This window comes from Nannobrachium achirus (assembly GCF_963921795.1).
Source record: "Nannobrachium achirus genome assembly, chromosome: 14".
Taxonomy (NCBI): Eukaryota; Metazoa; Chordata; class Actinopteri; order Myctophiformes; family Myctophidae; genus Nannobrachium; species Nannobrachium achirus.
The window spans coordinates 28,808,241-28,820,780 of NC_137821.1; the positions used below are offsets into that span (position 1 = coordinate 28,808,241).

At 41.6% G+C, this 12,540-nt stretch overlaps 1 protein-coding gene across 1 annotated transcript in view; it reads left to right on the top strand.

The window, feature by feature from the left end:
- LOC308297950 (phospholipid-transporting ATPase ABCA1-like) overlaps window positions 1–12,540 on the top strand; it is a gene marked incomplete at its 5' end in the record, with an annotated part of 237,041 nt that overhangs the window by 7,223 nt on the left and 217,278 nt on the right. The window contains 4 exon segments of the mRNA XM_080741514.1: window positions 230–295; window positions 297–416; window positions 6,356–6,442; window positions 6,746–6,944. Coding sequence (XP_080597640.1) covers window positions 230–295; window positions 297–416; window positions 6,356–6,442; window positions 6,746–6,944 — 472 coding nt within the window.

Here is a 12,540-nt window from a genome sequence, read left to right on the forward strand (position 1 = left end):
AATTTTGTCTTTTGCCTGAGAAGAAGATAAGAAAGGCTGGGGTAAAGCAAAACAATGTGCATTAACAATGTATGTACTTGACATCTAAACTACAACACAATGGACGGCAGCTGAAAAGGGCAAAGAACCGGTGCAACCGCTAACGTCAAGAAAACAAAATGTTATACATAAATAAAATATGGGTGAATGTAAAACTGCCTTGGTTGGTTAGCTGGGATTTGTTCTTCAGATGACGGCTGTCCCACGGCCGGGGAACCTCTGTGACGGAACCAACCTGGATGAGTATATCCAATTCAAACAGCCCGGCTGACAAGGAGGCCTTTCAAAATGTCAGCTGTTCTCTCACTCCACGGCAGCTGGGAAACACCCGGCAAGTCTTACTCCAGAATCTGGACATGACGAAAGTGGTCACTCAGGTAGCTTTCTTTTCCATTTGTGTTAATTCAATTTCCTTTGTATTCCCTTCTTCTTCTTTTTTTTGGGCCTGATAAATGCATGCTTTGTGACTTCATTGATCAAAACCAATTGTAAATGTAGGTTGCCTTGGAGAAGCATTCTTTCTCAACGTGCATGGTGTGCACATTGTGGTTCAAAAACTTGTTTTCGATCCATGAATTGGCAACAGAATTGCCCTTTTGCATACTGCAGTGCTGTACTCTCCCATGCCAAGCCTTGCGTAAACAGACAATAATTGAAACCGTGTATTGGAAGGAATTCTGACTGAAGGACTTCTGTAATGATTCATTCAAACAGGCATCCACATTTCCAATCGTACCCAGATTGTACTCTGAGACTAAATATACAAAATGACAAGGGTTCCAGGTAATTAGTAATGTACGTTTATTGTCAAGTAATATATCCAAAGAACTGTGATATGCACGCAGAGTTTCAGTCGGATCGCCGGTTCTGGACAATCGGATCTCCATATAATATGCCCATGTATTGGCCTTTTGGTCAAATCAACGGTTCTAGACAACCGCTTATCCGACCGATGCAACGGCAGGCACCGTGCTCCCCTGGGTCCTCAGTAAGATATTGAAGTCTATTCTATGTTAAATGTTTTCTTATGTATTTTCCAAGAAAAGGGCACATGGTGTTAAACTAATCCTTTTCTGACTGGGAGAACTTAACTGCCTACCCTTCATCTACAGTGATACATACCGTACCATATCTATCTATCTACTTTTCTTTTTCAGTTTAATATACTGTATTTCAGTCTCATATTTCTGGCGAGTGATACAAAGCATTTCGTAATAAATAAATGGTATAGCCATCCACTGTTAACCTTGAGATGTCTCTTCCCAATGGAAATATTTTTACTTCAGCATACTCTGGGTCTCCAGTGACTGATGCGCATGCAGTCAGGTGGAAATTATTTGTTTATTAATATTGATGTTTTTCCTAGTTGGACAGAAAACACAGCATTCCCCTCATGATGATGAAAGCCTGTGCTTTTCCTGCTGAGTTTATCTTTGAGAGAAAATGTATGGGACAGCAAACCCAATGAATAAGAGATAAGGTATAGGAAGTTTGTAGGAGAGCGAAAGAGCGAGCATTTGAACGAGCTAAGCCCCTGAGGCATTTTTTTGTCATTGACAAAGAAAGCACAGACAAGATATGGTGAAAAACCTCTTCGGTGCCTGAAGCAAAAAGCGAGAGAAGAACATCAGGCTCTCACACTTAAAGCTTGAAGTTCATGAGCAAAGGTGATAAAAACAACACAAAGGGGGGAAAAGGTTGTATCTATCACTGAGGAGACTGACTGGAAGAGGATGATTTTCGTCAATTTGATTGATTATAACTATATACGGTATAAATATATACGTTATAAATAATATATAACCTTACAAAAAATAGCTGAGCTACAAGCTGACAGCACATAGCGATGCAATGGGTGAGCTTGCAGATCTGCTTTTACTGGTCACATGGTTTTCAAGGAGCAAGCTTGCTATTAGCTTGCCTCTAGGCTGCCCTTAAGACAAGAAGCAGCCGAGAGGCCAAAAAAAAAACATGTGACCTCCATAGGGAATGAATTTGACGCTGGCCTTCCCCCCCTCCTCCCCCAAGGGTATAAAGGGGGTTAAAAGATAGGGTTAAAAGTTCAGTCATCCACAAGAGACTCGGACTCGGAGTAGAACCACTGCTCCTTCACTTGGAAAGGAGCCAGCTTAGGTTGTTCAGGTATCTAGTACGGATGCCTTCCGAGCGTCTCCCTAAGTCCCACTGGGAGGAGACCCCCTGTAGCAACTCATAATGTAATAACGGCTCATAATGTAATAACGGCTCATAATGTAATAAAAAAAATGTAATAAAAACTCATAATGTAATAATCAGCTCATAATGTAATAAAAAAACGAGCGCATAACGTAATAACAGCTTTTTCAATAATGTAATAATGTAATAATGTGTTACATAAAGAACCTCCACATAGGAGGCTCATAATGTAATAAAACTTCATAATGTAATAATGTATTTTTATTACATTATGAGCTGATTATTACATTATGAGCTTTTATTACATTTTAATTATTACATTATGCGCTCATTTTTTATTACATTATGAGCTGATTATTACATTATGAGTTTTTATTACATTTCTTATTACATTATGAGCTCTTATTATATATGAGCCGTTATTACATTATTGGTTGCTACACACTCTGCCAACTTTGTTGATGAAGAATGGAGCAACTATCTGCTAAACATGCAGCAAATTAATACATATGGGGATCATTTAACTCTACGAATATCCACAATGTTCAACATACAGTTTGTGATTGTATCGACACTGGGTGTTGATGCAACATCGATAACACACACTTGATTAAAAGAGTCCAGGAAGCAGAGGAGAGCGCACCACTTCGATCTGTCCAGACTTAGGACCAGAGTGAGGTACGGGTCAGGGCCAGAGTGAGGTACGGGCCAGGGCCAGAGTGAGGTACGGGTCAGGGCCAGAGTGAGGTACGGGTCAGGGCCAGAGTGAGGTACGGGTCAGGGCCAGAGTGAGGTACGGGTCAGGGCCAGAGTGAGGGACCGGGTCAGGGCCAGAGTGAGGTACGGGTCAGGGCCAGAGTGAGGTACGGGTCAGGGCCAGAGTGAGGGACCGGGTCAGGGCCAAGGTGAGGTACCAGGTCAGGGCCAGAGTGAGGGACCGGGTCAGGGCCAAGGTGAGGTACCAGGTCAGGGCCAGAGTGAGGGACCGGGTCAGGGCCAAGGTGAGGTACCGGGTCAGGGCCACAGTGAGGTACCAGGTCAGGGCCAGAGTGAGGGCCAGACTTAGGGTGAGAGTGAGGGCCAGATGGAAGTGGTGCTCTCTCCTCTGCTTCCTGGACTCTTTGAATCAAGTGTGTGACTGGTCCATCAAGGCTTACATAATGGTCCCCATGACCTTCCGCAAAGTGGCCCAGAATTAGCAATGGCAGACTGTCGTCATACTGACCACATGGGGATATTATCGATGTTGCATCAACACTCAGTGTCGATACAATCACAAACTGTACGTTGAACATTGTGGATGCTCTTTGTACAGTTAATGGTTCTACACCATGCATTTAAAAATAATGTAATAATTTAAAAATAATATAACATTGTTTGTGTCCCAAAAAGAAAAAAAAAAAATATATATATATATATATATATATATATATATATATATATATATATATATATATAAACGTTTTTCAAAAGGTTTGAGGCTAAATTACCACTCCTGAATACAGAGCCCCTGTCATTTCTGCCTGGCATTTTCAGCTGCAGTACCACCTTGTCCTGAGTGGGAGGACTGCGCTATTGAGCCAGTTTTGGCCCCACACTCCTCCCCACCTCCTGCTCAGCAGGCCAGCCCACCCCTCCCCAACCCTCTCCCAACTCCTCCTGCCTCCTTCTCAGGCCTGCCCACCCCTCCCCAACCTCCACTCAGCACACAATCGGATCTAAAATCAGACAGCCCGTTCTGAAACCTGCTTACATAGATCTGCCCATAAACTGAGAAAGACACAATGGTCAGAAATAGGACTTTGTGAGGATAGAACCTGCTGGTGGGACACCAAAAAAATACATACAAATTGGAAAAATGAAAATTCATGGTGTATTCCCTGTAAATGAGCCCTACAGTATATACATTCATTTGCTGCATGCTTAGCAGATAGTTGCTCCATTCTTCATCAACAAAGTTGGCAAGGTGTGTTACCCACAACCAATAATGTAATAACAGCTCATAATGTAATACAAAAAATGTAATAAAAACTCATAATGTAATAATCAGCTCATAATGTAATAAAAAACTAGCTCATAATGTAATAATTAAAATGTAATAAAAGCTCATAATGTAATAATCAGCTCATAATGTAATAAAAAATACATTATTACATTATGAAGTTTTATTACATTATGAGCCTCCTATGTGGAGGTTCTTAATGTAACACATTATTACATTGTTACATTATTGAAAAATCTGTTATTACGTTATGCGCTCGTTTTTTTATTACATTATGAGCTGATTATTACATTATGAGTTTTTATTACATTTATTTTATTACATTATGAGCCCTTATTACATTATGAGCCCTTATTACATTATGAGTTGCTACACCCCCTGACAGAGCAAGGACCACATAGGGGGATAATATCTCTCACAAGTGGCTAATGTTGCTCAGGAAAATGAAGTCTAGAGCACTCTGCTGGAACTGTTTCCCCCGTGACCCGATTCAGCGGTTGAAGATGGATGGCTGGACCATTGCACGACAAAGTATAAAATAGGGCATAACAACTCTAGAATTTCCTTATGCAGATTCACACACACACACACACACACACACACACACACACACACACACACACACACACACACACACACACACACACACACACACACACACACACACACACACACACACACACATATATATATATATATATATATATATATATATATATATATATATATATATATATTTATATATACACACACACACACACACACACACGTTTGACTTTGTGTGTACAGTAGGTCCCTATGTCTGTATGCTGTATGAGACTAACGTCACACGAGACCAACATCATAGAAAGACAAGTACGCAGAGACCGACAACACCACAGCTGATGTCACGGAGAAAACGGCCCATACAATCAGACATGCACGTGTGTTGTGTTTGTTACCATGCGAAGTGAGCACTGCTAACTTCGCACAGTTGCGATTATAATTTATTTAAAAAAAATCTAAAATCTAAACAAACACACTTTGAGATAAGATAATATTATCTTATCTCGAAGTGTGCTTTGTTTGTTTTGATTTTAGATTCGTTTTAATTATAAAATATCACACCTGTGCGACGTGAGCAGAGCACCTTTTTTCATTTATTATTATGCAATTTGCAATGCCATTTCATTGGCTTATTACATACTTGCATACTATGCAAATTCTGTATTAGACCAAGAATAGGTTTTCAGAGGATTTAGTTGAAATGCAAATGCATCAGTTCTTTCAGGTACTGTACCAGAAGACCTCTGTAATCCTTGTGCTGCTCACAATTCAATTATTATGCCATTATTCCATTCAATCATTTTCCTATCAGCTCGCTTGATTTCTAGGGGGGAAAAAAAACAAAAACATGTGTGAAGCCTGAGACACTCAATAATACAACAAATTAGTACACTAGAAAAGGTTTGTGAGATTGTCTTGTGCCCGTGGGGTCCTCTTATCCACATTCTAATGGGTTACAGCTCTGCCATTTTTCTGCCCATCAACCAAATAGCAGTGATTTCAAGCTGTTGATTGCCAAAGAGAGAACCATGCGCCATTTCAATCAGCCTCATTGTGACGTCCAGCGGCATTGCTGTCAAGTGTAAAATCTTACCAAAATTAAGGTACTCAGGAGGACTCTTGTGCCTGGGATAGCTACTGGCCAATCCACTTGACTTTGTATTGACTTCGTTTTTTCGTTTTTTTTTTTTTCTCCCTAGACTGGCTATTAAACCCCCACGCGTTTTGTGCTCGCCTGTCCTTTCCCCTGCTTGCTGTTTATCTCCACCTTTGTCCTGGATGCATTTCTGAGCTGCATCGCTTAGTGTTGTGAAGGTCAAGAAGACAGACCTGTATAGCAGACGTACAATTGACACATGGAAATGATGATCGTGGTTGAAAGGGCATGCAATTGTTACCTATAACCATTGACGTGAACCTTGCATGCACTTGAATGCCTCCTTTTGTTGGCTTCAGAATATCGCTTTAACACGCTGAATAAACTGTTTATTTTCAGCTCCCCAAACGGCAGCATTCATTTTAGCATCTTGATTTTGGTTTAATCTTGGCTGTGGAATCTGTTCTGCAAAACTAACTTTGCATACTCCGCTTTAGCTTCCGTCAGCTTTGGACGTGAACTCGGCAGACACAATTCAACTAGTGCAGAAAACCACCACAGATGCAGCACCGGTGATTGAAGAGGTTAGTGGCAACTAAGGGAACAATAAATGTGAGCTCTTGTGATATGGCTGTTTTTGTTTCAAAAGTTTAGAGAGTAGACGAGTGACTCAGTGCTGGGTGTTTGTGGAACAAGTAACTTTATTATGATGAAGCACATTTTCTTCAGTATAACGATCTTGCCCAGATTGTTCTATGACTCACTGGGTGAGTGGTGTCACACACCTCTAATCTCTTCTTAGTGTAGCTTGAACAGGATTATTATCCTCTGCTTTTTTTTTGGTTTCAAACAAACTGTATTGTCTACATGCGTTTGCACATCACCAGATGGCCAAGTTGCAGGACTCCATGCTGTTCGAGGCTGCCCGTTTGTTGGATTTCCGACAGGACATGGTCGGTAGCGTCAATATGCTGCTGTGTGGGAAGGAGTCTGACCTTAACTCCACCAACGTGACCCTGAGATTTCCAGCCTCCACACAGATGGCCGGCAACCACTCGGTGTCTGACATCAGGACTGCCAATTCAAGTAGGTGCCCTTAATAGCCTTGTCTTTATACATGTATGCATGTTCAAACAGCCACTTCCAGTCATTTCTCCAAACATTTGACCATGTGTGTATATGTCTGTCCATATATATACAGTATACTGTACACAGTATACAGCAGGGGTCTTCAACGTTTTCAGTCCAAGGACCCCCTTAGTTGAGAGAGAGATGAAGCAGGGACCCCCACAACCTGTTAATAGATTCCATATAGTTTCATCTTTTGACAGCACAATCATCAGTGTATTTTGGAATGATATCAATTTGTGTTTTCAGATATTTAACCACTTGAACCACCTTTCACTCTACAACACCTACAACCTTGTAGATCTGCTATTTTTAAGTTCTCTGAATATGGACACTAGGGTTATATAAAAAAGGAGAAAAAAAGTTGCTATCACACAAAGATTCAGACCCCCTTTACAAACTCTGGGGACCCCCTAGGGACCCCCTGTTGAAGACCCCTGCTGTACAGTATGTCCATATTCATGAGCACGGCCTCAAAATCTGCAGTACTGCTGGGTGACCTACCTTCAAGTGGCGCTGTTGAGCAGCCTACGGCACCGCTCACTCACACTGGGTGTGTTTTGTTTTTAAACTGATGCGGAGTCCCACTTGTTAGCGGCTGAACTAGAGGTACCCGATATAGTGACGATTGGCATGCCATCGTCCTGGAACTCACATGGTACATGAATTGGAGTATGCATAGTGAAAGTGTCGTGAGACAATTCAATTCAAAGGAGCTTTATGAGACATGATAAGATTTATCTTATAAGGTAAGATAAGATAGACCTACAGTATTGATCCCTGTGGAGAACTTGGCAGCAACAACAGTGAGAATGAAGCACAAGATAGCTAGATAAAAGTGAAGCGATTATGATTACGTTAAAATATAGTCTGTCACTAAACATAATTATTAAGTATGCACTTGGTCTGACTGAGTTAACATATGCATACACATGAATAATCAGGCTGTATGGTGTGTCTGTGTTAGATAGATACCTTTATGTGTTCGTATAATAGCCAAATGATGTCTCATTTGTAACTGTTAGTACTGTTAGTGTAAGCACGCTCAAAAGAATAGTGAAATGGTAATAAAGAATTGCCTGCACAGTGTTTGTAAAATAATCAATATTCTAACCTTTCACAATTAATGCTTCATGGAAATGGAGGACATCTAACGTGCCATTATAAAGAATAGACAAGATTAGAACGGTTCCTCTATGGAAGACAGTGAACAGTAATTCTAGCCAGTGCCCTTTTTGAATTGGCAAAATATAAAAGATAGCAGGTGTTTCTGATTCCATACTTCAGCACGGTAGAAAAAGCAACAACAACACGCCGTCATATTTACCAGTAAGACTCCCTAATCGGGAGATAAGCGACCGTCAGGTCGGCAACCTCATGGTGGCGTTAGAAGAGGGCCATGTGAGAAATCAGGGGCTTGCCAGCCAATGAGTGTGTGTGCAAAGTTTGGCATGGATTGGGGCATGCAACGGTGGCGGAGATAAGAGTAGGGCCAAAAGTGTGACGTGACAGACAGACAGACAGACAGACAGACAGACAGACAGACAGACTGACTGACTGACATACCGGTGGAGCTTTTCATAGTAACTTGCGACCTGACGGTCGCAATGAAGCTTTTGAGAAAAACATGGTGAAAAGGATGACAGTGACGTTTCCTTGGGACTTTGCTGAATGTAAGACTGATGCTTGTTCAGTTTGGAAAGATGCTAATTCCATTATTTTGTTGTGTTTGGATAGAAAGCGTTTCAGGCTTTGAGTGCCCAAGCCCCCCCCCCCCCTTCAAGCTGTGTTAACAGAAATAGGTTGGTTGTTGAGGAAAACACAATTGAAGCAAGCTGTGTGGCTACTGTACTGTTGGCTTTTGTGCTGCTACAATTTCCAAAGGGAAAGAAGTAACAAGGCCTACTGTATTTGTTTGAGCACAACAGGCGCACAGTGAGCAGTCTGCAGTATTGTCAGATGTGTTCATACATAGCTTAAGAATACAGCTGCATTCCAGTCGTCACCTTTCCAAATAGTTTCAACATCTATTAATCTGTCAATAAAATGTCCAGGGACATGGGACTGCAATGATTTTAAAACTTAGATTAGCTGGTCACAGACACGGATGGACAGGGGCGAAAAACATAATCTCCGCTTTCCAGTCGTTCCGGACTGGCGGAGATTAACACTGCAGATCATATCCAGGAACTCACATTATACACACTATAACTGGCTATCCCTCTAACAAATTGCCCACAATTCCGCACATGAAGTCTTGTTTTCTGGTACATCACTTACAGCATTCGCTAATTATCTCAAAGCTGGCTATTTCATCCATAAGGCCCAGGCAATATATTGGATATATCTTACAGTATGTGTGGTTCTTTGAGTGATGTAATCCATACTACTGTACAGCAGCTACAGTAAAATAACTTTCATTTGACTGTTGCTGTCCGATTTGTCTCTTAATGTGGGTGTGGAAATGCTCACTGGTTGCATTTTGATTTATTACATAACAAAAATACATAGCAACAGAATAAACATGTAACTTGTTTCCACAATGTTCCTTTTACTGGAAGACAAAGATGGCAATACAAGTCACACATGACAGGACGCTGAGAGCAAGACCAATTCTTCTCTGTGTTTCTTCCCTCGTTTAATTTCAGTCCATGTGGTTGGTTTGGGAGGGAATGGAATTATTTATATTTACAACCATGAACAGTAGCATTTCATTATGACCTGTGACCATCTTGATCCAAGGCTAGACCAGCAGGTAAAGTTCTCGTTCCTCTATGTGTCTGTCTTTCAATCTGTTCCGTCACCTAATAACATGGTGCCTGTAGCATGTACCAGGCAACACAGTGCAACACCACACTTTCACACAGCTTGTGAAGTTGCTGAATTTCGGAGTACAACACTACTGTAAAGAGCTATGTTGTGCTAACTTTTAAGTTGTGCACATCCATTAGTTGCTGGTGCAAGGCAAAATAAAGCTCCAGTCCAAAGTGTTACATTGTTTAAGTCAGAAGAGGGTGGGTTTCAAAACATAAATCTCGCATTTACTCCATCAATATAATCTATGTGTGTTTGTTTACAACAAGAGCAACTAATATGTTGACTCTTTGCCTACTTAGAGGAAGTAGATACCGGTAGACTAACTTAGAAGTAGTTGACAGAAAGAAACAGAACGTTTAAAAATGTTCTACTCAGTGTAATGGGAACAGTGTAAACCCCCCTCCCCACACACACTGCCCTTGCTGTGACATGACTAAGTTACATACAAAACAATTACAAGTTACAATTTCCGCCAGTATATATTTACACATACACCCAACCGCCACCTCATCAGGTACCCCCACACAACCAACAAAGCTATCACTCTGATCTTAGTGTGGCCAGAACACGTCACTCAACAAAGTGTCCTCCATGCACCGTTTATACTGACATTATCTGGAATACTTACGTACTGTACAAACTTAAACCCTCTTACATTTCTAATTCCTTCTCCCATTTTGATATCACACAAGGTCTTGTCTGTTTCATTTCCGCAAATGACTTTAATCATGTTTATTCAAAGTAAACATATTTGAGTTGGTTCGATAGTGACATGAAACGTGTGCAATCCAAGGCATTGGGATGGTTTGATTGAAGTGTGTGTGTTGTGCGTGTGTGTATTTCAGAGAATGTAGTTGACGGTGTGTGTTTGTGAGTACCTGTGTGCATGCTTTGACGTGGGTCTGCATGATTATGCATTCATTCTTATCCATCCGCCTGGAATAGATGTGTGTAGGAGTGTGTGTGCGTGTGTCCACAGCCCTGCCTCACTGTCAGGGATGTGCTGGCCATTGGGAAAAGCGGGACAACTCCCGAATGGCCGGTTCATTCCCGGCCGGTCCAGGCCGGCCATTAGGAAAAAAATTAAAATAAAATGTCGGCCTTCGTTCCATTTTGGGGGCTGGGGGGCCAACAAAGTAAATCGTCACTGTCGGGCAGAAACCTTGTATCTCCAAGTTTCAAATTTGTAGATTTTTTCGCAAAGCAAAGCCCTGCTTCATCATACAAGGCCGTCGCACCAAAGGTAGTGAAAACAGCCGATCTACAAGCACACGGTGCGAGGCGTTGTGTGCTTGTAGATCGGCTGTTTTCACTAGTTTAAATCATTTTAAAAATGATGAATACAAAACAGGTTTTGGACATACAAGGTTTCCACCCGACAACGACAAAATATAACTCATGTAATTGGCCCACTGGCTTGTCACTGGTCATGATCTGAAATGGCAAGCAGCGCTTTAGCGCGTTAGCGCGCAATGAGGGCCTCTCCAACTCTTTTTCCCGGGCTGAATCAGGGGCCCAGCATGTCCCTGCTCACTGTCGTGCTGTGTTGAGCCTCTCTCCAGGGGACAACTCAAATTGATTAAATTCACCAGGTAAGATGAGGGGCCGACTTGAGGCTCGGAGCAATTACTTGACTGTGGCGGTGCCTGGTGTGAAATATAGATTCTCCACTACTCTGATCCCACTATTGAGTTATAAAATATACATCTGTTGTCAAAATAAGAACCAACAACGTATCACAGTGCAATGCATTTGTCTCAGCTATCCACCTTAATATGTCACCTGCGCTGTCTTCGCAGAAGATTCACATCTCTAATTTCTTTTGTCTTTTTTGTTCAATCATTTCACTGTTGATGTTGCAACCAAAATATTGCAGCGCTAAAACCAGTCAATCCATAAAGAATCCAGGACCGCTAGTACCAGGGGTGGAGTGAAACAATACAGGCCATGAAGTTCCAACTCTACCACGTTTGGCTTGCTTAGTTAGGACATGTCGGCTACCTTTCATAAACTCAATAAAGTCCACAATTTCTATAGACTATAATTATGTTTTATACATTGCATACATTCACACAAATCTCCCGAATGCTAAAATGTAATTATCTAAGCAGTCAATGTATACTTTTTGTTATGGAGATTTGAACAGACCCGTATTCCTCTACCCTCTGCTACACTAATCAAATTGCATATTATTAGACCCTAGCAACGACTTATTAGGCCCTAGCAACCACTTATTAGACCCTAGCAACACTTATTAGAACCACCTGTTTACCCTGAAAACAGCATTTACGGGTGCCCGCTCGCCTACTGGTCCAGGCGCAGACCACATAGGCTCTGATGCCTGACAGCGTGTCGCGGGTTCGAGTCCTGATCCGGGCGACCTTTGCTGTGTGTCACTCCCCATCTCTATCCCCATTTCCTGTCAGTCTACTGTCCTATCAATAAAAGCATAAAAGCCCCAACAAAACACACTCTTCACACTTAACACTACTAATACAGTATGTTAACACTATTAATACGTTAACACCATAGACTGTAAAATAAATATGGACGAAGCGAAGCCATTGCTTTCTATGCTGCGAAAATGACTTTTTTTTTGTCCCTTGTATGGGTGTCGCCATCATTGTTTGAAAGGTACCCCAGGAATCATAAGGAATGCTATTGGCTGCCAACGGTCACATGGAACCGCAGGGATACATGGGAGAATGTGGTCGGAGCCTCCCGAAATACAGCACAC